Genomic DNA, 23897 nt, shown 5'->3' with positions numbered 1-23897 from the left:
ACTTACTGGTTGCATTCAGCAATGCTTTATTTTGCTGTGGCTTTACAGACATATGTGAAGAAGGACTAAATGAAGAAAAGAATCTATCAAGAGGAAACAGCACTAGTGGATCTGAGATCTCTTGTGCAGACAACAGGAGAAAGAAGATTCAGGATTGTCATACAGCCCTCCCCAAAGAACAGGACATAAATGTAGATGAACTTGAGAAGGCCCTCTCCTGGAGCTTAGTACCAAATTTGGGCTCTAGGATTCCAGTTCCTTCAGCTGATAGCCTGGATGTGGAGGTAACTGAGATTTTGATGCAGTTCAGTGCTATTATGCCCAGTATGTCTTAACAACATGCCAGCTTGTTGTTAAGAATAGAAAATAACCAAGAAATTTAAAAAAATTAGTAAAGGAGAAAGAAAACCTTGGAAGATGTTGCTTGCTAAATTACATTGGAAATGTCAAGATGATAGACATGTCTAGAATATGCAAAAGAAAATAGGGAAACTGTTCCAAAAAATGTTACTAAAAATTCTTCTCCCTTTTCCAATGAGGGTACAAAATTTGGTTGGTTCCTTGCATTCTCTTAAGTTTTCAACTTGACAGAGAACAGCAACAATTTGTGTCTAATTTTCTACTATTAGACAACCTCCCCATTACTCAGCATAAGCACATTTAGATTATATTTTGGGAAACATTACTGTAAGCTTGAAATAGTGGCAGGGATGTAAATGGTACTGCTCCAGGCTTACAGTGTCAGCAGGATCAAACCCTTCTGGAAACTCTTTCTCCTTTTTGTTCTTCCTTACCCTCCTTTTTTATTGAGATGCTGCACTCTCATTCCTGTTTATATTTTCGAGACAGGAAGCTGATTCTTCGCACTTACCATCTCCATCTGAAACTAACTCAAAGGAGATTTATACTGTGGAGCTTGTTAAAGAAGATGGAACTTTTGGAATCAGTGTGACTGCAAGTGTTACTGTTAATCTTTCACTGTGTCTGTCAAACTGTTAATGACCAAGAAACGCATAGGGAAGTGTATTTATGTGGAACAGAGATAGGAGATAGGCTGATGACAAAAGACATTCTAACGGCACGTTTCAAACCTAAGTGTCGACTGACTGAGAAAGCATAAAGTACATGCTCTGCTCATTCCCCAGTTGTTGCATGTAGAAGCTGTGAAAGTGTGCCAGCCTAAAGTATGTGGCAGCACAAGCCCTTTTCAACCTTACTCAGTCTGAGAACAAGACCTGCCACCAAATGTTGAGTTTGGTCAGCAAGGGATATTGCCAGGGCTTCAAGAAAATGCAGCAATTCAAGAATTCTCCAAGTCATGACTGGTTTTGCTGCTTCCCTAGAGCTCGTGGAACTCAAAGGCTGTGTCTGTACAAGCAGGTTGTACAGGACCATGGCATGGGATCAAGCAGTGGCCCACAAGCACTGTTTAATTGTTGACAGCTCTCAACAGGGCTTTGGCCTGTGCCTAAACAAGTAGAATAACATAAGCCATCCCATGCTGAAAATTTAGCTTGTGGACTCAAGCATGGCATCATGCTTCTTACTCTGGAGGCCAGAAAAAGGGCCATGGCCAATTTTATTTAAGGAAATACAGTTGACTGTATATTAAGAGGACGAAAGAAGGCAGCAGTGAAAACCATCTGCCACATTTGAATAATGATTCCTTGTCCTGGCTATTGAAGTTGAGTTTACCCCTCCAGGCTGAGATGTCTTTACAGTCTTTGTTGAAATGGAGTTGGAAGCAACAGCCATTTCATTGCCTGCAGGAGAAATTGAGGGATGCTTTTTCATCTAAATTTTGCCAGGTCATGCAGATGGGCAGAACATGATTCTTGGATTAATCTGGTATTCCTCTGAGCTGTAAGCTCTCACATGGCTGCACAAATTCAGGTCCATGCTTTATGTATTGTCTGAAACACTAATAATAACTGAATGGATATTGCATAGTGTGGAATCTGGGCTAGTGACTGACTGAAAGATGTACCACCTTCCTTATGTCAGCACAGGGAAAAAATTAAGAACATTTAGTAAATGTTTTTATATAGCCAAGTGGAAATGCATTGCTTTTTCCTGAGAAAAAACAAAGTTACTGCCTAGGGAAATATATTACAACTAGATGGGACTTCGGAGTAACATCCTCTTTTCCTTTTTTTCCTATATTTAAACAAAATGTAATTCCTGAAGTAGTTGTTTTCCAGTGCATGTGTAAATTGCTTTGATTTTATCATGTAAAGACTCTAATCTGTAGGTGTATGTTTTGCAGGGTGGAATTAACACTAGCGTACGCCACGGTGGGATATATGTGAAGTCAATTATTCCCATGGGACCAGCTGATAAGGATGGACAAATAAAGATAGGTAACATGTCTGTCAATAAAACTCTGGGCTGCAGAAGTCAATGTTAGTGAGGAATGCTTGCCATAGGGACAATGAAACCGATTTGGGATCGGAGATCATAGTACTGTGAAACGTAATACGTAGTCCATTATTCATCAGCCAGTCACAGTACTACCTATAGATATCCCATGGAAAAAACAGGAGCCTCATACCAACATTGTACAGTTACTCTATGTAACTGCACATCAGGCTAGTGACTTTGACATCTACTTTCAGAAGCTACTATGATAACCAGATACTATCACTGCATTTTACTTGCAGAATACGCTGGTATGTTTTAAGTGCTAGGTATAGAATGCTGCACAACAAGCAGTATTGCTTTCATACAAAGTAGCATAATTTGACACATGTAAGCATGAAGGTCTGTTGCATAATGGGTAGCCTCAAGGTTTACACCCACTGAACTTAAACCTCAAAGCAACTTGAACCCTTTTTTTGTTTGCTTCTTTGTTTTGTTTTGCCTCAGGTGATCGTCTCCTGGAAGTAGATGGCATCAGCCTCTGTGGCATCACTCACAAACAAGCTGTGGAACATCTGAAGAAGTCTGGCCAGGTTTGTACAACAGCAAAGCTCAGTAAGATACCCAGTAGACTAAACTGCATTTATTATGAAGCACCGTAGCAAAGCTGGACCAAGAGAAACTCCCCCCACACACACACTCCTCCATCCAGCTCTTTATAAAAATGAAAGTAAAAAGAAAAGATTTAGGGCTCACTGTGTACCGTGTAACTAGAACCTGTTCATTATTATTTTAGATTGCCAAGCTGGTTCTAGAACGGGGAAACTACCAATCAGCAGAGCCATGCCTGACTGCTAATGACAGAGAGGACCAATGTGCAGTTGCTTCTGCAGCAACGTCCTTCACAGATGATATCAAGGACTACTGCTTTTTGACAGATGGTGAGTGATAAAAAAAAAAAGATCTCAGGGTGACTTCTTACAGTGTGCAAGAAAGGAATGAATGAAAATAATCCTATGAAATTGCTGTGGGTTGGAAGGAAAACTGCATGTTGAATAAACATATAATGTGTAATATTACTGGCATTATAAAAAATCAATCCCAAACAAAATATTTCTGATGTACTTATAGTTTCTAGATATAACTGAATTTATCTTAGGCATAAATACTGTACTGTCATGAGCTGGGGCTGGCAGGGGACATCCCTGTCTGTACTCTATAGCACCATTGGGCATGAAGCAGCTGTGTTGATGTTGCCAGGTTGATACCCAAAGAGAGCACCGCCGGCACAACTGCTGATGATATGTCAGTGATGAAGCCAAGGTGAGCTGCTGCCCCAGGAATAGGAATGCAGAGTGCCAGCAATTAATTTCTTAAGAGCAGAAGATTCAGAGATCACTCCCCCTGAATTTAGCCAACATATAAATGCTGTTTCTTTTACTGTAAGGGTGTTTCATAAACACCATGCTTTCTTGTGGGGCATACCTCTCTGCATTGTCCCTAGCAGAATGGGGTTCAGCTGCAAGTATTGCATTTGGAAAAAGTCTGGTCTCTTGTTCTTGTCTGGGAAGAGCAGTAAATTTTATTCTACGTTATGCTGGTTACTGCAGGACCCAAACTAACATCAGCTATCAACACAGTAGTAAGATATACCCAACACTTACAGAAGAATGTCAGAAAAGAATAGCTTTTGAACCTTTCTGTTGGCACAAAAGGCTTCTTCCTTTATGAGCTCGTACCAGATGGCATAAAGTGTGTGAAGACATGGTGAAATAGAATCCAGTTATCTGCATTCTACCTGTGCTATTTCAAGGGCTCACATTAGTTAAAGCAACACCAAACCCTTCTTTTGCCATTATTACCAGTAGATATGCTTCTGCAGGACACAAGGAAAAGGACTGCTGAGGGTATGATTTACATCAGCTGCATGTGTGGGATTCTATGATTCTATGTGCCACATCTTTTTCTAATCCCCACTTTGAACAGATAATATATTTGAAGTCAAATTGACAAAGAATTTGGGAGGCCTTGGCTTTAGTGTTCTGCAAATGGAAGGAGATGGTTGCGAACACCTCGGAGGATCTATCATCAGGATCAAGAGACTGTTTCCAGGGCAGCCAGCTGAAGAGAATGGCGAAATTGAAGTCGGAGACATCATTTTAGCTGTGAATGGGAAACCTATTCAAGGACTCTTGTATCAGGTACCAAGCAATACTATCACTGGAACTCCAGATGGGTAACATGATAGTAAGAACAATGGGGCGAAACTGCATTTGAACTTAATTATTACCAGAGGGAGTCAGAATTAGCATATCGTTAATCTGATTTCGATGTAGAATTATTCTCTACAATTCTTAAGGAGAATATCCTCCCTAAGAGAATTTGTTATTTAGTTTATAACTTTCTACTATTGATGCACAAAGTCTGTTGTCAGATGCACACCAGCTGTTAATTAGTTGGAATCTTTACTGCTGTTCTGCATAGCTGGAACACTTTTTCCCTGTGGTCATTTGTGCTTTGTAATGCCGTGCCCCAGATTCAGATCTACCATGTGAGCTAAGTCCAGTTCAACTTTCTTACCTAGAATAAGAAATTATTTCTATGAAGAAATTAAATGGTAAGAAAAGACTACATGTGGATTTATTTTTTTCATTGTAAACTGTTTACCTTATGAAAAATGCCCCTTTTGTATGTGAATATGCATATACCAATAGATAAGGTTGGTAACAAACAGAAATATTGAAATCATGCGATTTGGAATGGCATGTCACCTGTATCATTAAATAGCTAGGGCAAAAGGCAAGGTGCTGTAAGTCCCAGACACCTGGTAAGCTGCTGTAATTGTACTCCATTTTGGGGTTTTTTTTCTTACCTGGAGTTTGTCCCTTTCCAGCACTGTCTTGCTTTCTGACATACAGCCTTTTTACTCAGTTTGTGCAGAGGGACAGACAGGGTGTTTTTGCCTAAAGCATTATTCCCCTGCCCTCCCCCCACCCCACCCCCCACCCCCCCGCCCCATATCAAGTATTTCATCTCTCACTTTAGCTGAAAGCTGAATGCCACTGAAGAGATATTATGTTAAGGAGGGACTCTGAGAAAGTCTCCCTTTGATTATGTTAATATGGCAGTCCGTGGAGGTGCACTAATACAACTGACAGAAGATGTGTCACTGCCACATGCCATTTGAATGAATTTGCCTGAAAATCCTGTTTTCTTCAAGAATTTAAACCTACATGTTTATTGGTGGAACAAAAATATGTAAATACAACTGACTTGACTTTAGATACACACTCGTAAAAACTATGGTCCACTTATATGACAATCATACAGTGGTAAATTTTGTCCTCCAGACACAACTGAGAGACACAAATACGAGGAATTGGGCATTCACTGTAAAAATTGTCTCCATCCCAGTTGATAAATTGACATGTACAAAATACTGTGTTCCATAAGAAATATAATATTCCTTCTTCCTGCTTAGGATGTCTTGCACTTGTTGAGAGGACCTCCTTCAGAAGTCGTACTACTACTTTGCAGACCACCAAAAGGTGTTCTTCCAGAAATAGAGCAGAGTGCCATGGTAAGGCAAAGCTTCTATCAGTAAGCTTGTTTCTGTAAACTTGGAAAAACAATACCTTTTCTATCCAGTTTTGAATAAGGCAACCTTCCATTTTCCCAAAGGCCGTTTATTCCATTTCTTTCCCTTCCCAGCTTCAACTCAACCTCTAAAGTTCAACTGTTTCTTCCTTAGTAACCAAAATAATAGAAATCTGACATATGTGAAACATGTTTATCCCAGTGCAACAACTTTTTAATTGCAGTACTCTCACTGGAGTGAAACAGCACATACCCCAGCAGATATTCTAGTGATGTTTCTAAAAATGCTCTACTAAATCCTCAACCAAACCCTACAGTATTCTCAACTGCAGCTATTACAACTTATGGACTTGAGGTAGCTATATTACTCCCAAAAGTAAGAGGAAACTAAAGCACTCTTCCCATACAGGCTACCTCTTAGTAAACTTAAATATATTATGGTTACAACTGGTTATTCAGCCTCTTATTGATAGTTGGGGGGTGGGGTGGGGGAGAAGGGGGGGAAGTGTGGAGAGGAAGAGGGAGAAAAACCCCAAACATTAGAGGCAGCAGAGACTAAACCAGTGCCATTAGCTGTCTACCATTATTATTCCTTCTTCTTCAACACAACACATGAGCACATATACAAGTATTCTTATAATGAACATGCATTTCTATTACTGTAGCAGAATGGCCCACTCATGGCTCCTGTCCCTCCAGGATTTATAAGAGCTGTCCATAGGCAGACAGAAGTTACAGCCAGGACCATCTCCAGATAGCAAAATGGCTCCTGTTGCTCTCCTGCTATGTGCTCTTGACTGTTTTCTGTGGTCAGTCACACACAAGTCAAATCTGGAAGCTAGTTCTACACAATGAAGAGAATATAGACACAAATTGAGACATGATATGAAAAGAAATAAAAAAGGGCCACCTCTAGCAAAAAAAAAAAAATGTTGGGGAAAGTGGAATTGTGTAGTAGTGTCCTGGCAGGAACTCCTGCATAATATGGAAGAAAAGCATAAAGACTGAACACTTATTTAGTAAGAGTACCTCCCCTCTTATTTTTTCCCCTCCTGGCTACCATTTCATATATTCATATTCACATGCTTATTGATGTTGCTTCTTCAAGTTATTTTGTTCTTAAAGAAGACGGGAGATAAAATGTAGTTACACTAATCTTTCCGTTATTTTGATAGACTCCAGCACCATCTCCAGTTAAGGAGTTTGTGACAGAAACGCCAGGCAGTACAGAGTTAGGAAATAGTATGGATCAGTCAACCAGTGATGGAGGTAGCACCTCTCCAGACCTCGAAGACTGCCTGGATTCTCCAGTGGCAGCAGATTTCAGTGAGCCTCCTGAGGAGGACAGTTCAACTTATGAAGAGCAGGAAGCTGAACTTCCAGAGAAGCCCATACAGAAACTTATGACTTCCAGGGAATATTTCTATAAGCATCTTTGGAAGTTTCATCAAGAAGCTGCCAGTTCTGAAGTCTTTCACTCCCTTGAGGAAGAAATGAAGGAGAACTGCTACTCACCATGTGAATTTGGACAGGCCAAAAGGTAGGGAATGCTGAAATTTGCTCTGCAGCCTTTCCTTTGGCTCTTTGAATTTTGCAAGTGAATTGCTTGGATTTAAGTACAGGACTATGTGCTTGTAATCACTGTTGGTCACTGAAGATTTTGCTTGCCATGTTATTCTGATTATCCTAACCTGCTGTCTCTATTTACTCTCATCTATAAGATTTTTGCATAAGTCTGCGTTGCAAGAAATTTGTATGAGTGCTTCACTACTGTAATAATTTATGCTGTTCAGCAGAAGCTGGCTGCAGTTGGAAATCAGTGGAAAGACTCTTGTTGGCTTAAATGGGAACCAAGGACCTTCTCACTTATTATATGATCTTTTAATTTCATTTTTCTCAGAGTTGACTTAAATAGGCACCAAAAATTTCTTTCTTATTGTATGATCTTTTAATTCCAAAATATTTCAGAGAAAATAAAAGAAAATTGGAAGACAAACTACTTTCAGGTCTTTGAAAGCCGGTAGAACGGTAGAAGCTCTGAGCCAGAGGAGTTATACAATAAGATGTGGTGCAAACAGAGTCAGCCTCCTTTAACACCCTTTTCAATATGCCAGACACTGGCACACAAAACATGATCTATTACATTTTAATCATCCTTCCCAGTGCAAAGAATATAAATCATCAGAACAGAAATGATTGATGGAAAAACAAGTTAAAAGCCTTTAACTTACAGCTTTAGTAATTTTATCTAAAAACTAATTTCTATTTTTCCACCCAGTTGCTAGAAATCTTTTTGTTACTTTTGACATTCATCAAGCGCAGAACCAGACAGTCAGAGAAGATTCCAGTCTCAAGAGTCACAGCCCAAGCTGACTGCAAGTCAAGTTGGGCCATCATGGAAATTCATACTTTTAGCTCCTCTTGCTTGAGAGAGCCTTCACGTATGATTATGAGTGAAGCTCCTGCTTACCTATATGGTTCCCTACTTCTTAGAGTAAAACCAACAGAAATATGTCTGTAGCAAACATTTTTGCCAAGAGATGCAGTTCCAACAACACTATGTTTACTGTAGGAAAATGTAAATTCCAACAAAAAAATTGGATTCTTCCCAAGAAGGAAGTTCTGAAGTACAGCTTTTTAAAATTTGTTTGGTACATTCTCTGTATCATTTAATTTCAGCTTTTGCATTTTCAAAAGACAGGCAGGCAAGTTTAAGATGGCATGCATTTTAAAGAATATTTTAATATAATCTGAGTTTAAATGATGCTTCTAGCTAGTAACATACAAAAAACCCTCAAAAAGAAATAGGCATTAATGAAGGAATTCCTTTTGATTAATGAGGAAATTTCTTTCCTTCAGATTTCTCAAAACTGCTCATGCAAATGTAGATATCTTCTGATATGAATCTTAGAAGATCCCTGGTTTAGGGTATCACATGGAAAATTCCTTTTATTTTTCTTTTTATCACTACCAATAAGAACCTTTGAAAAAGCTGCTTTGGAAAACCTTAGCCTGTACTTTCTCCCTGTGAAGTCCAGGTCACAAGTCTCCAAAAGGAAGTCAAAAGCAGTGAAGCTCATGTTTGGGCCTGCAGGACCAAGACTCATGTTATTTCCCACGGTGACGTGGAGATTGGCTCAAAGTTGTGCTATGATTAAGCCCATGCTGGTTCATTGCCTCGAGCTCGTGTAGCTCTACCAAACACCTTCATACACTCCAAAGGTCAGCCAGCACTCCACTAGCATGTGACAACTTCTACGACACCCACACTGACCAATGTCTATTGAACTTATTCTTTTCTTTCGTGTCCCCTAAAGAAAGGAGCAGAGTACATTTGCTGTTACCCTTAAACAGTTCTTTCAATTACCCCACTCTTCCACAGTACTGTATCTGTTGTCCAGCTATTACAGCACAAACTGTCAGCTTCATTCTCAGCTTTGCTGCAGTACTCGAGATGGCAAACTTCTCTCAATTCCTCCCTGCAAAGATAAAAGCTAACAGACTAGACTGATTGTGTCACTGAGGACACACAGCATAAGCCTACAAGCTTTTCTCATTTTCATCAGTATTTCAAAATACTATTGAGAGCTACTAGCTATATTCAACTAAAATGCTTGTTTTGCTAGTGTGCTTTGTATTATCCTTCTGATCATAAGCAACTTTTGAAAGAAAAGCTTAACACTGGGGATCTTCCGTGATTTCATGCAAGACACACAATATACATTCATTTTAGTTGTCTATGTTTGCTTTGGAGATGGTAGACACACTTCAATTCTGTCAGAGCAGAAGTTCCTAGGTGACATGTATGAAATGACATGGCACTTTTGCTATGTGAAGCATTAGTAAAAGTTGTGTCATTTTAAATGTTTTCTTCATTAAGATGAATGAGGTTTAACAATATTTCAATAGATTGATATGAAGAAAATACATATTTAAAAAAATGTGTTTCAAGCATTTCTATTGGCTTTAATGTTAAATTTAATGGGAGTCAACGCTATAGTAATGAACTCAAAGTTCATTAATACTAACAGCCAAAACAATATTAAACACAACACGTATGATTATAGTCTGGGCTTGAACATCCAAAGTGCTGAACACTATCTCCGCTGTTGTGAAATAAAATCAATATCAATTTTAATTCAAGTAATTGAAAAATCCATTGATTTCTGTAGGACAAATCTTATGCTTCAAGGCAAGCATAAGTATAAAAGCAAGCTTACAAAGAGAAATCAGGACTTGAATTTTTTTTTATGGAGAGAAAAGAATCATATTTCGTGTTTCTGGTTTGTGCTCTAGTTACCAAGGAAAGACTTGGAGCCAGGAATGTGGCTGGCATTCCTCTTTCAACAAAAATGCAAAATATAAAGATTGTAGTAGTATTGTACATACCACTGACCAGATAAGTTAATTAAGTTGCTTATGGCAGTGGCCTAGGAACTGTCTGATTATTCTTTTCAAGAAACAACTAAAGTACTAATTAATGTCTTCAAAAAAAGTGCAAGATTTTGCAAAGACTCTTTTCAAATTCTGAAAGCTTTTTAGTCTTTTAATTAGCTTTGCAAAATATTGTAGAATCATAGAATCATAGAATAGTTAGGGTTGGAAAGGACCTTAAGATCATCTAGTTCCAACCCCCCTGCCATGGGCAGTGATGCCTCACCCTAGACCATGTTGCCCAAGGCTCTGTCCAGCCTGGCCTTGGACATTGACAGGGATGGAGCATTTACCACTTCTTTAGGCAACCTGTTCCAGTGCGTCACCACCCTTACAGTAAAGAACTTACTTATATCTAACCTGAACTTCCCCTGTTTAAGTTGAAACCCATTACCCCTTGTCCTATTGCTACAGTACCTGATGTCCCTCTCCAGCATCCTTGTAGGCCCCTTTCAGATACTGGAAGGCTGCTATGAGGTCACCACTGTTGATTACTTATTTATTTTTATAGTAACACTGGAAGACCCACACAGCAATTTGATATCACAACTAGTATTTCAGTTAAAATAAGGTCATGTATAAGTGGTAGACTTTTCAGTGGCCATCTAATAAAGCATATGGAGAAAAACCCCAGCACTGCAATCTTTTTATTTTCCAGCCACATATTTAATAAGAGCGATGATGACCTGTTGAACACAAAATGTATGCCTGAAACTCTCTCTCTAACCCCTATTGATGAAGAGTATCTCATTATCAGCTCAACATCTGTGACTTCACTTTCACGGGGAGGAAGTTCTGAGACACTCTCCACAACTATGGTGACCCCACAACCACGTGTCTGTGGTCCCTTCTCATCATCCATGCCAGCTAGAGAGACACATGACAGTGACAATGAATGGGAAGACTTTGAGGAACTAGAAGAAGAGAAGGAAGAAAAGGAAGACTGCGCTAAGGTATGTGACAGGCACTAAACTGTTAATAGGTAGAATACATGGGAAAAGAAACAACTTTAAGAGTGCAACATTCTTAAACATTAATTTCAACTCTTATCTATGCTATTTCTGCATGGCTTTTTTTACTTTCCTGAATGTCCGGAATCCTCAAGTAAAGCAGACCTTCTGCAACACCCAGCTCTCCAGAATTCTTTACCAATTGCCTTAAAGGCCATGTCCTTGATCTTGCCACCTTGCTACTTCTGCAGCTTTCCATAATTCTGCAGTATTATTCTGAGTTTACAAAGGCCTAACAGTCCTCTAGTAGGCACTAAAATTAGTTGGAGTCAGCTACATGGGTTTCTTTCTGTCATGTTTTAAACCCATGTGAAAAATCTCTTTGTTACAGTGATATTACTGTAATGTCCTGATAAGAAAGTGCGTTCCTTCTGCTAATTACTATTCAAAATCTAAGGCTCAGTCTTGCCAAATGCTGAACATCTTGCATTCTTGCTGACACTAATTTGCTCTGAATTGATACTAATTTGAGATCACCAAGGCCGAAATTTATCTCCAGCCATTTCCTTCAGTGTGACAGCAATAGCAGTATTAATAACAATAATAAACTGCACCCTAGTACTCTAATGCTTGCCAGCTCAGATTATTCCAAGCCTTACTTTACACATTTCAAATACCAAAATTCCAGTCCCTGATGGTATTTTCTGCCTTATTAGGCCCTATCAGTCAATCACCATGAAGCTCCACTAGGTAAAAAGAATTCTGGAGTAAAGCAGTGACAGATCGGAGAAGCCTTTATGTATGCTCTTATTCGTATCATCTGAGGATCTGATTACTATCTGCATATAAAACATTGCATATAATGGAAGATGTTAATTAAGCAACAGAAAAGCCTACATCAGGCATATCTTGTACTTATTTTAATAGGAAATGGAGATCTTTGTGACTTTGACAAAGTCAGAGAACAACGGTTATGGATTCTCTGTAGTTCTTAACAAAGTGGACTCTTGTCTCTATGTTGATGAAATCTTGAATGATCCTGCCCTGTCTGATGGAAGACTAAGAAGGGGAGACAGAATCATTATGGTACAGTAATTAACTTTGAGTTTATACAGAGGAGGAAATATTTACAGATCAATGCCATTTAGATTGAGGATTCTTCCTTTCATAAGGTCCAGTTTAACACATACTTAGGCATGCAAGTGCAAATGAATCATATAATAAATGTAATTCTGTTGACTTCAGCAGGATACGTTTCACGCTGAATAGATTGTATGAGCAGACAAATAATATGAATCATCTAACAGCAATACAACTGAGATATTAAATGCTTTCCCAATAAATTGAATTAATATCATAACATAGATTACATACAAAGGATACAGGAGTTATGAATAAAGCCTGTTTTCCGTTTGGCTCATCTTCAGTGTTTCGCATTAGAATGTCTTCCTTGAGCATTTGCTACAAGACCTTGAATTTCAAGTTAAAAAAAAAAGAGCTATTTTTATGAAAGCTCTGCATTTAGAAAAACAGAAGTCCAAAAAAGAAATCTTACTGCAGTCTTAACTGTTGCATTCACCGACATTAAATACCACACCAAAGCAGTAACATGAAAGTGAAACTAATTCAAGTTAATATGCAAAATTCAGAGTGGAGGGATGAGTACATGATGGTCAGTGAGATCTATGACATCATTTTACTGGTTTGTCATTTAGGTGAATGGAATTGATGTCACAGCTTTACCATGCAAGGAAGCCCTGACCTTACTGCAAAGCTCACCTCCTGATCTGCACCTTGTGGTTGGTCGTGCTGACAGTGATCCACGTCCCTCTATTAGGCCAGATGAGATTCCTGAAATTACTCTCACCAAGGGTGCCAATGGACAGCTAGGTGTGTAGTAAATATATGCTTGCTATTTTCGACAGAGATTATAGCAATCATAAGGTAATCATAGCCAACTGTGGTCTTAGATCAATATGATCCTGAGTGACCTTGACACCTTTATGCTCTTTGCCATCACCCATGACGATGAACAGCTTCATTTTGGGTAAGGCCTTAAAGGGAAGACCAATATCTCTTATTAGACCAGTGAAGATAGTTGGATAAATGATCTTTGTATTATGACCCTATCAGCTAATGTTTCTAGCAGATCTCTAGTCTCATATTTTTATGCTACTGATATACAGAAGCTGTTGGTTGTAGATAATAATGTTGTACATAATAATGTCTACTACCTGCTGAGATACATAAATATCTTTTTGGAGGGAAAGAAAAAAAAAGTTTGCTATTCAGAAAGTCTCCACTCAAATCCTTGATTAACCATAGACACAAAGTTTGATCTACATTGTGCAAAACAAGTGATAAAAGAAATCCCCACACTGTATCTTGGTATTTCTGCAGAATGTGGTGAGTATTGTACACAGATACAACTGTAGACTCAGGAAACAGTATAACTATATTTGCTCAGGTATAGCATCCAGTTTCAAGTTCAAAACTAGCTTCTTCGGAGTTTTCCTGGATATTCTTGCACAATTTCATTTTTCACTGTATAGGTGTCTCATTTGTTTTATGCCTCCATTGCCTATGGTGTTCTAAAGATTGCAGAGCACTTAAGCACTCTGGTGATGAGGGAGTTACTGCTATGCAGCTGAGTGTCTTACTCAAATGACTATATTCAACATCAGGTGAAATAAAGCATTATTGAGTAGACAAAGCGTAGAGATAGACAATACCATTGAGTTTTTTCCATACTTTTTTTAGCATCTAATTGCATTTCACTCTCCCTGTCCAGCTCTTATTCCCCATCTCACTGGGGTGATTGTTATTTATAATGTCAGTGATTTGTTCAGCCTATCTTTCAATGACCCACATCTATTCCATTAGGCTGTATGTCACTGACAGTGAAATTGAAAACACACTGCCGCAAAAGATGCTTTCTCTGCATTATTCTAGGCTTGAAGCTGACAGGAGGGGCTGGAAGCAAGTTACAAGGTATTTATGTGCTAGAAATAGTGCCTGGCTCTCCAGCCAGTGTGGAAGGCAGTTTGCAGCCACAAGATCAGATTGTTTACATCTGTGGACTGTGGACTGAGGGCATTAGCCTGGATGATGCAGTGAGAGTGTGTGAAGCTGCCACCCAGCATGTCCGAATCAAAGCCACAAGGTAAATCTGAGCATACTCAACCTTCATCCTAATGTTGAAGCAAGTTCTTCAATTTTACATAAACAAGTCAAACAATAAAACCAAGACAAGCTACAAGAAAAATGTTTTAACTCAAAGGTCTAAACATTGCCACTTGATAAATAACATCCATAAGATATCTTCACTCCTTGTAATTACAGCTAACACAATGAGTACAAGTACACTTATACAATACAAATGAGATATCTCCAAACTGTCACCCAAATACAAATGTGGACCTTTAACCATGAGGGTAGCCATCATTTTCAGGTATCCTGTTCTCTATGGAAAGTCCTCCACTAGTGCCAACCTTCTGCATACAATCTTAGATTCACAACTACAGGCAAGATACTGCCTCTAATGGAAAACTCTGAGTTACTTACAAAAGTCAAACATTTCAACAAAAGATCATTCCAGCTTTATATAGGAGGAACCAAACCTGAATTCAAAATATACCACAAAGCAGTTCTGTAATGGGACAGATGGCTCAACATGTTCTTTATTTCCCCAGCCCAGGGGAATAAATAAATTAAATAGAAATGTTTCACTGTTGTTAAATACATACAAATAGTTTAGATATTCATGTAAATACTCTTTAGGAAAGCACCCTTAACAAAATCATAGAAGTACAACCACAATTCAGACAACTGACTTTCTAAAAAAGATTTTTCATATGTGCTTTACAAAGCATGCAGCTCTTACTGGCTCACATATTTCACTTTTTCTGCCCCCAGAAATGGCAATCCAGTGGTTCCTATAGAGCAGGAGAATAGTAAGTAAGGCTAATATTGTTATTATTATTTTTTTAGTTCAAAACTTGCTTCCGATTTTGGAAATAAACATAAGGTATTGATTCATTTTCTTTAAAACGTTATTAAGAGATTGTAACCTGGCATTCAGTGTTTCTGTTACAGTGATTCTAAGAGTCTGAAGAAAATTTGGTAGGTCCTTAAAGATAGAAATTAAATGTATAGTTCTCTGTAAAAAAGTCTTTATTGTATTTTGCGTAGTTTCTATTTTTAAAATTGATATTAAAAGGGAATTTTAAGTGGTTGCATTTCAATACCTGTTTTGATTGAAACTATTTAATATGAGCCACTACATCATCTAGACCAACTTTTAAAACTGCTATCAGTAAATCTAAACTGCTATCAGAAAATCAGAAACAGGCAGCACCAATATCCCTTAGTTAATATAACAGCATTCCTAAAGGATATTTAATACTGTAACTAACACAAAACTACAGTAATCGTCTGCACTGCAAAGATGTGACCAGAATTGCTGCAGCAGTAGAAGGAAACTCAGCAAGCAGAGGTTGCATCTACACCATCAGATGGAAGGATAGGTATCACATCTACATCACTGCTCAGAAAGTGCCTTACCAATGCAAGTCATACTTTCCAGTGTACATTTGGCTGCAGTTAAGTCAGGCCTGACCTTCAGTTTCATTTACCTGACTCAATATCTGTCTTTTTTTTATTTTTTTTTATTTCCTAAAGATGATCTGAAAAAGTACCCCTAGAACAGAATTACTCGTATGGCTACACTCATCTTAATACTAGCATCTGACTACCTGAAGAAATTATTCCAAGTAAAGCTAGTTACAGGTTTCCCACCCTAAAACAACTAGTCATGTGTTTGTTTTTATAATCTGAAGCAGTTTATTTAATTTACTGAAGAACAAACTTCTTTGAATTTCCTGCAGCTAAAGTTACATGTGCTCTCAGTTCCTGTGGTATAACTAAAACATGGTAAAGTCATATCCTGGTAGGACCTTGCTTACACATCCTTGCTCCATGAGCTTCGCAAATTCTGAGATTTCTCAAGACACCTGCAAAATAGGTTACCAGATCTGACCCACCTCTGATAAAGATTTATGAACCCTGCAGTAGTACAGTTACCCACCTCTCTTATAAAACAAGATTCTTCACTTTTCTAAGGCACTTAAATCTGTTGCTATTGTCTTTGATAGATTTATAGAAAATCCATGACAATTTGCAGTTAAGGAAACAACTCTTCATTTGATAGACTCTCAGTCACAAAAATGCATACTAAAATTGCAAATGCAACAGGGAGCTTTTTTTTTTTTCCTTTAAAACCAGCAGAAAACTTATAGAATCACTGAATAGTTAGGGTTGGAAAGGACCTTAAGATCATCTAGTTCCAACCCCCTGCCATGGGCAGGGACACCTCACACTGAACCATGTCACCCAAGGCTCTGTTCAACCTGGCCTTGAACACTGCCAGGGATGGGGCATTCACCACTTCCTTGGGTAACCCATTCCAGTGCCTCACCACCCTCAGAATAAAGGGCTTCTTCCTTATATCTAACCTGAACTTCCCCTGTTTAAGTTGAAACCCATTACCCCTTGTCCTATTGCTACATTCCCTAATAAACAGCCTCTCTCTGGCATCCTTGTAGGCACCCTTCAGATACTGGAAGGATGCTATGAGGCCACCAGTATATCAATATCAATCCTTCTTCTATCTAGTCTGAACTTCCTCTGTTTAAGTTGAAACCCATTACCCCTTGTCCTATTGCTACATTTTCTATAATTCATACAATAAAGAATAATTTTTGGAAAACAGCGAGGTTCACCAAGATGATAGAGCAAAATCCTAAAACTGGGGGTGGGTGGGTAGAAGTGGGAGTGTCAAGAAATGCACATTGTTTTCTTACATATCCATCTGTTCAGACACTAACAACGCCCTGCTTCTTCCTCTGCCTGATCATTGCCACATGTCTAGAATGACTCAGTCTGTTCTCTGATTGTTGTTACAATTTTAAAAATAGCAATGACTGAGATGCAACATCTCTGCAATTCATGACAGAATTGTTTATATTACTGTGCAAACCGGCAAACTTAATAACGCAGTAGTAAGTGTCTCAAACTGCCTCATGTAGTGTCAATACTGGATATTAATTCTTTGTTTAATAATCTAAGCAAAGAGTTTACATTCCACTGTGTGTATGAAGGTTAGTAGGAGGACTGTCAGAACAAACCTACATGTATGCTTTTAGGGCCACCTGCTGAGACAGAGGAAGCCAATATTTCTTTCTCAGATGAAAACCTGAATTCCCCAGAACAGCATCTGCAGCATCAACATGGTAAGGAACTCAGCGTTTTTCAATTAGGGTTTGTAAAATTACGTGCCTTCTCTTTGAAAGAAAATAAGTCTGTAGGTGGTACTGGCCACACCTGGGAAAGATTAATTCTTCATGAACAAAACTGCCTGCCTCAGAGTTTCAGAGAACATTTATATATTACCTGTCATCCATCTAGAGTATCTGACCCTATAATACGCAGCTTTTAAACCTTGTTTTGGAATCTGCTCACCGGGACATAAAAAGTACAGGATAATGCACAGAAAGTTAAGTTCACAGTTCAGGAGTGTAAGGCCACATAAATCCTCACATTATTTATTTTTTTTTTTTGTATTTTACATGTCAAGTAGAAAATGTTTTATTACGCCTCTGAATATGATTTTGAGAGTTATACTGTAGAATATTTTACCAGTGCAACTGCGCAAAAATTGCTGCCACTGCTTTTTCACAGAGAAACATTTGGAGGAAACAAACTGTAATGCTGAGCAAAACACTCCTGATTCTCCAGAATGTAAGGTAAGTGACAAGTTTATCAAGTGTGACATGGTCCGTCCAGTGAAGTGAGCTGTATGGTGTGAGATTTTTTTTCAACAGTGGTATTTCAACAGTATTTGATTCCTCTCCAGTTTCTTTGAAAATGTGAATATAATGCATTGGGAGAGTGTCCTGTGAAGTATTGAATTCCTTCAATCTTGATGGACTAGACTGCCTTGAACACTCCTGGAGTTAGGCTCTTCTATTCCTGTTTTTCAGTGTATGATATCATGGAATTCTAGGGCAAATAAGTGCAACTGCAATTGTAAAATATTTTCCACAACAATGTTTGAAATCTAAGTTAATATATCTCATTCTGAAATTCTCAGATGGGAGCATTTGAAAAGAGTGTAAAATTACTCAAAACCTTTGGAGTATTATGCAGGATAGACATAAGCCTTAATGGTTTGAATTTATCAAAATTAATGCAATTTTTGAAATGATGACTTCTTAAAATACACGTGCTCTTCAAAAAAAGAATTTCCATGCTCAACACACAATGCTTCAAAATTCTTACAAGTGCAAGCACCACTTCTGTTTGTGCAAAAATGTGGAAAATAACATTACTTGGAAGAGAAATTACCCACATCAGGACTGATATTTCATGGGGATTGCTTTACTAGTTTTCTCTTGATTGTGGTTTGCAAAAGGCTGTTCGCTTGTTAAAATGAGACCTCCAACCTGGCAGAAAAATGGAAACTATTTTCTCAGTTTTGATTAAGACATCACTATTACTGCTGCTTCTGCACTATCTAATCCATGATGGTTTATCTGTTCAACATGCTAAAATAATTTCTTATGGTGACATTTGCAACACTGGAACAAGTCATGCTGCAAGTCATAAATATTTCTAGGTTGCTGCTACTTCTGACCTAATATTTGACCCTAAGAAAGCAGCTTATTTTAAAACTGAATGAAATGCTAAAGCCAAACAGATGGGTATGTTGGGGTTGCAAGTTTAAAATTTTCATTATGGAATAATAAAATAATGGAGGATCTACTGCATTACCGTCATGCTGGAGAGAAGAGTGACTTGTTTGTCAGTGAAGGTGATATATTTGATACGTTATAAAAGGATTACAAAAGTATTTCCTTGCTATTAAGAGATTATTTTCCCCTCCAGCAATTATTGAAAAAGATTATGGAAAAAAGTATGTACTATTTTCATTCTGATACATACATGCAGCTGCTATTTTAATATATGGAAGCTCTATATACCTATTCAGGAGAAGGATATATCCCATAATCTACATCAGTGAGTGAAGTATAATGGGATTATTTAGTATTAAAAATGCAAAAAATGCACAGCCCTAAATAAACTGCAGTTAAGACTACATCCTTGTCTATTGTAGGACTTCATTATTAAGATTGAGCTGGAAAAAGCAGAAAATGGAAGCCTAGGATTTGCACTCGTAGGTGGAAGAAATGGCAGGGCTATTCTAATAAAAGCCATCAGCCCAAACAGCATTGCAGACGTAGATGGAAGGCTTCAAGTTGGTGACATCCTACTTAAGGTACTGCTTGTTCTTCATTGTTTTGGCATACAATTTCTCTAGCTATTCTATAATCAGCATTCTGTTCAGTATAAAGGCTACACAGGTTGGAAATCTGGGGCTGCTTGGCACAGGAATATGTAGAAGTTGGTGTCCCTCAGCTCATGGGGGTCAGATGGATGTTCTGCCTCCCTACCCTCCATCCCTTGCCTAGCATTCACCTTCCTTTGGGACTGGGACTCTCTACAGCTGGAGGTGGCTGTTGGCTATTCCAGCAGAGAAGCAAACCCAGAAGAGCAGGACAAGTGACAAAGTGCAATCACTGTGTAGTGTAACTGTGCACAGTGAGGATTACACATGGTTGCACATGAAAAAAATCAGGGAAGGAAGAGTTAACTGACCAAGCATGCATATAACAGCTAGCCGAGAGGATACTGGGAGGAATCTATCATCAGTGCCAGTTAGGTATTACCAAGACAAGCAAAAAGCACTGGAATTAGAGCTTTGGAATCTGTAATTAAAATATTACTATTTAACCATCTCTTAATGTAAATCATGTTTTGGATTTCTGGGGGGTGTTTGGGTTTCATTTTTACCCCCAAATTTTTTTTCCCTCCCCCTCCAGGAGTTGCAGTAGTTCTGTTTGCTTTTCTATTTTTCATTTACTGCCATCTCTGCTCCATCTTCCATCTGAATTATGGGGGAACAATGCCCTCTTAGTATCTCAGAAGAGGTGCAGGGTATACTTTTGTGCTGTAGTGCTGGCAATCATGGTATAAAGAAGTGGACAGAAGAGGATCAAGCAAGTTACTAAAATGGGAGGGGATGAGAGCACATGAAGTGCAAAGTGCTCAATGCTGGGATATGTGATTAAAAAACCTGTTACAGGAACCTGGAAGTACATATCATTGTATTTTTTCAGGTGAATGAGACTTTCGTGTCTGGCCTGCCACGTCAAACAGTTACAGATTTGCTGCGCAAGGCTCAAGGCACTGTTCAGCTCACTGTGTGCCGAAGGATGGCTTTGCATTGGGCTTATGCAGGCAATCAAAGCAAGATTATACCTTCCCCTCCAAACACAAAAGCAGAGCCTGGTAAGCAGCTACATCCACTCAGTAGACGGTAAAGTGAGATTATGTGTTGCCTGGGTTCAACAGTACTAACTTTACATTTAGTCCTGATTCATAGCTGCACATATAAACACATTCTTCACCCTGGTCTGCAGCTCTGGATAAGCTACTCAAGACATAGGACCATAGAGAAGGAATGCCCAAGTTAGATCTAGAAATAGTGGAAGCAAAGCTGCAAGACCCTCACAGAACCTTTAACTCAGCTTTTATTTTTAAGTCATGGAGGCTCCTGGTCTGATTTTAGCCAGTTTTATACAACCCGCTGATGGAATCACAGCCAGTTACTGACCCAGCTGCTAAAACACATTTCCCATAAATTTCACACCCCTGCACTCTTACCTTATCTCTAGGAAGCACCAGTTCTACCTGACAAACAGCTCCTCTCCTTTCTGTGTGTGTGCAAATCCAGAAGCCTCTGCTCCCAGACTGACTGCTACTAATTTGAGAGCCCATCAACCTGCACAGGGCAAAACTCACAGAGCTGACTAATAGAAAAAAACTTGTGCTGCAGGCTCTGCTCTAATGAATATTCAAAATCAAAATACTAATTAAAGCTCTGAGTGGAAGGAAGGATATACTATTAACAATAGATTATGGGTTTATATACCTCAACCACCTATTTCCTTGAACACTGAGGAGAAAATTCAGTGGGAAGAATATATAATTCCTTCTTAATATACCTTCTAGGTCATCAGTTACAAATTGGAGGCTTTGTTTCAAATCTTTGTAGGCAAGAAGCTAGTGTCATTGCTATTTGCTTTCTCCTCAGCTGATGAGGAAGAGATGCTGAGCTGACTGTGGGGTTTTGACATATCTTAGAGCAAGCATTTATGCATCTAGTCAGCTTTACTGATGCAAACTTGCCTGTAGAGGTATTTTAGGCAATTCTGCTGTTAGGCAGCAGCTGCCCTGTAGGGTTCAAAGATCTCAGTTTTTTCAGTATCTGTTAGACTGAACCTAATCATCTTGAACTTCTAGCCAGTGTCTTAAGCACTGGACACTCCACTTACTGGAAGCTGCCTCTGAGTTTCAAGAGCACAGCTTTACCATAAGGATGTAAAAGCTATGGTCAGCACCAACTTCAAAGGAGGATGTTCACTGGCCCATCTCTATTCTAGTTTAATTCTGGGGGTTAATGATTAAAAAAAAAAAAAAAAAAAAGTAAGGATAGCCTATTACAAAAAGGCTGATTGAAACTCTTGCTCTATTAAGGTCTGTGGAATTATTCCCATTCACTTCAGTAAGACTAGCCTTTTTTCCAGCTCTGCAAATTCAAGGAATTAGTTGTGGGCACATTTACTTGCATTTCACATGACACTGGTGAATTACACAGTTGCTAGAAAGTTTAAACTATTTTCCTGGACCAGCAAAACCCAGTGGTGTTATAGAAGCACTGGCGCTAAAGCTCATCTATGGTATTTGGGCCTTAGGAATGGGCTGGATTAGAGAGGGCAGAATTAAATTCTGTTTCAGTTTTTTTATAACTGCTATTGATACAGGGGTCTCTTCAGTGTATCTTCTGGCAAACTGAATTATGCTGGCTTCTTCAGCGGTGATATATAATATTTGTGCTGCACTAACCCTCTCAGAGCATCCATGAAAGGGATATTTCATGCTAGTTTCTGGCACTGTATCTCATTGCTTCTTTCAAGATTGAAGTCCTCTGGTGTGTGTGGCACAGAAGAAATGACTCTATATTTTCATGCTTCATAGGGATTTTGTTTTGATTTTGTTTTCTGGTGTTCAGATAATGCAGAGGGAAGCCTGCGAGCTCAGCCTGTTCTCACTTTCAAGGAAGAAGAATCCAACCAAATGTGTACCAAGGTAAAATCTAAATCAGGCTTCTAGAAGTTATCAGGCAATATACTCGCATTTGTTTACAAAATGGGTTTGCTTCAGTGCAGGCAAGAACCACACCTTCTTAACAAAAAAGGATTAAGGTGAGGGAAGTGTGCTACAATGATGGGACTGCTAACATTTGAATGAGTCAGGGGGTTCCACTGAGATAAGTACATACAATTAGTATAATATATACATGCTAAGAGGGGGAAGGGGGAAGTGGAAGGCTGCATATGCAAGTCTATTTCTTGTACTTTTTAACACTGGGATGAATGATTAATTAATTTTACCATTCTTTCAGTTTTTTTAAACAATACACTTTAAAAGATTTCTATTCAACTGTCTTCTATAAATATTCGTAACTCCAAGGGTCCCAAAATTCTTCAAACATGTTTATGTTTTTGAATCTTACTAAGTCCTGTAAGACATTCCACATCAAATTTTACAGCATCTATTTTTCTAAGTTTACAATTGTAAAACCTCTACTCAAGAAATGTGAGAAATATAGGTCTTTTTATCATTCACAACAAATAAAAACCCTCAACCAATATAATCAAGCTAGAAAAGAAAAATGGAAGAAATCCTTGATGTGAATAAGATGAGAAAACCTTGAAGAGGAATTTGTTTGAGGAAGTTTTAAGTACTCTGTTGGAATGGGTGTTGAACTAAACTGTTAGAGATTGATGAAATGTAATATCAAAACAAGGTCATGCCTATATTTTGACAGAGAAGTACACCCAAGAAATAAAAAATGAAATGAAAAATAGGACATAGTACTAAGGTTACAGTTTCCTTATTAGATCCCCAAGTTAGCAAAGTGTTAATGCACAAATGTAGTTTTAAGCATGTAGTAAAGTCTATCTAGTTAAGTACAGCACATGCTTAACTTTAAGCACATGCTAAAATATTGTGCTGAATTTGTTTCATTAACTGTTCGTTATTTCAAGCTTGCCTTTAGCTGTTTCCTGTGAATAGAAACTATTTATGCTTTGCTTTACTTTATAGAGCACAGCTGCCATCTACTCTAAAGATGTAGACTCTGAAAATGACAACTCATTGAAAAAAAAATCACAGATGTAAAAAGCAGCAGTAAGATAACTTTCCTTAGCAAACAGAAAACAAAAATCTATACAGCATTCTCCAATCACTGTTGTTAGTAGGTGCAGAAACTGGGTAAATGAATTCATTATTAAATAGGCAGCCACGAATTTCCCTGTTCTAATGGGAAAGTAGAAGCACAAAAGTAAGAAAATAAGGTGCAAGTGGAAGCTATCA

General features: G+C 38.4%; 1 protein-coding gene across 1 annotated transcript in view; it reads left to right on the top strand.

Moving 5' to 3' along the window:
* The window catches only part of FRMPD2 (FERM and PDZ domain containing 2), a 69188-nt gene that overhangs the window by 30228 nt on the left and 15063 nt on the right, over positions 1 to 23897 (top strand). Inside the window, exons 21-38 of the mRNA XM_065670689.1 lie at positions 49 to 284; positions 850 to 954; positions 2267 to 2360; positions 2866 to 2951; positions 3155 to 3299; positions 4345 to 4559; positions 5840 to 5938; positions 7131 to 7495; positions 11147 to 11342; positions 12267 to 12425; positions 13055 to 13229; positions 14292 to 14502; positions 15255 to 15292; positions 17543 to 17629; positions 18078 to 18142; positions 19513 to 19674; positions 20576 to 20747; positions 22531 to 22607. Of these exons, the coding sequence (XP_065526761.1) occupies positions 49 to 284; positions 850 to 954; positions 2267 to 2360; positions 2866 to 2951; positions 3155 to 3299; positions 4345 to 4559; positions 5840 to 5938; positions 7131 to 7495; positions 11147 to 11342; positions 12267 to 12425; positions 13055 to 13229; positions 14292 to 14502; positions 15255 to 15292; positions 17543 to 17629; positions 18078 to 18142; positions 19513 to 19674; positions 20576 to 20747; positions 22531 to 22607 (2687 nt within the window). The remainder of the gene's footprint in view (positions 1 to 48; positions 285 to 849; positions 955 to 2266; positions 2361 to 2865; positions 2952 to 3154; positions 3300 to 4344; positions 4560 to 5839; positions 5939 to 7130; positions 7496 to 11146; positions 11343 to 12266; positions 12426 to 13054; positions 13230 to 14291; positions 14503 to 15254; positions 15293 to 17542; positions 17630 to 18077; positions 18143 to 19512; positions 19675 to 20575; positions 20748 to 22530; positions 22608 to 23897) is intronic.

The sequence above is a fragment of the Lathamus discolor genome, chromosome 3 (assembly GCF_037157495.1).
Source record: "Lathamus discolor isolate bLatDis1 chromosome 3, bLatDis1.hap1, whole genome shotgun sequence".
NCBI classification, from domain to species: domain Eukaryota; kingdom Metazoa; phylum Chordata; class Aves; order Psittaciformes; family Psittacidae; genus Lathamus; species Lathamus discolor.
The sequence above is the reverse complement of the archived record's forward strand: the minus strand, read 5'-3'. Positions and strand labels throughout refer to the sequence as shown.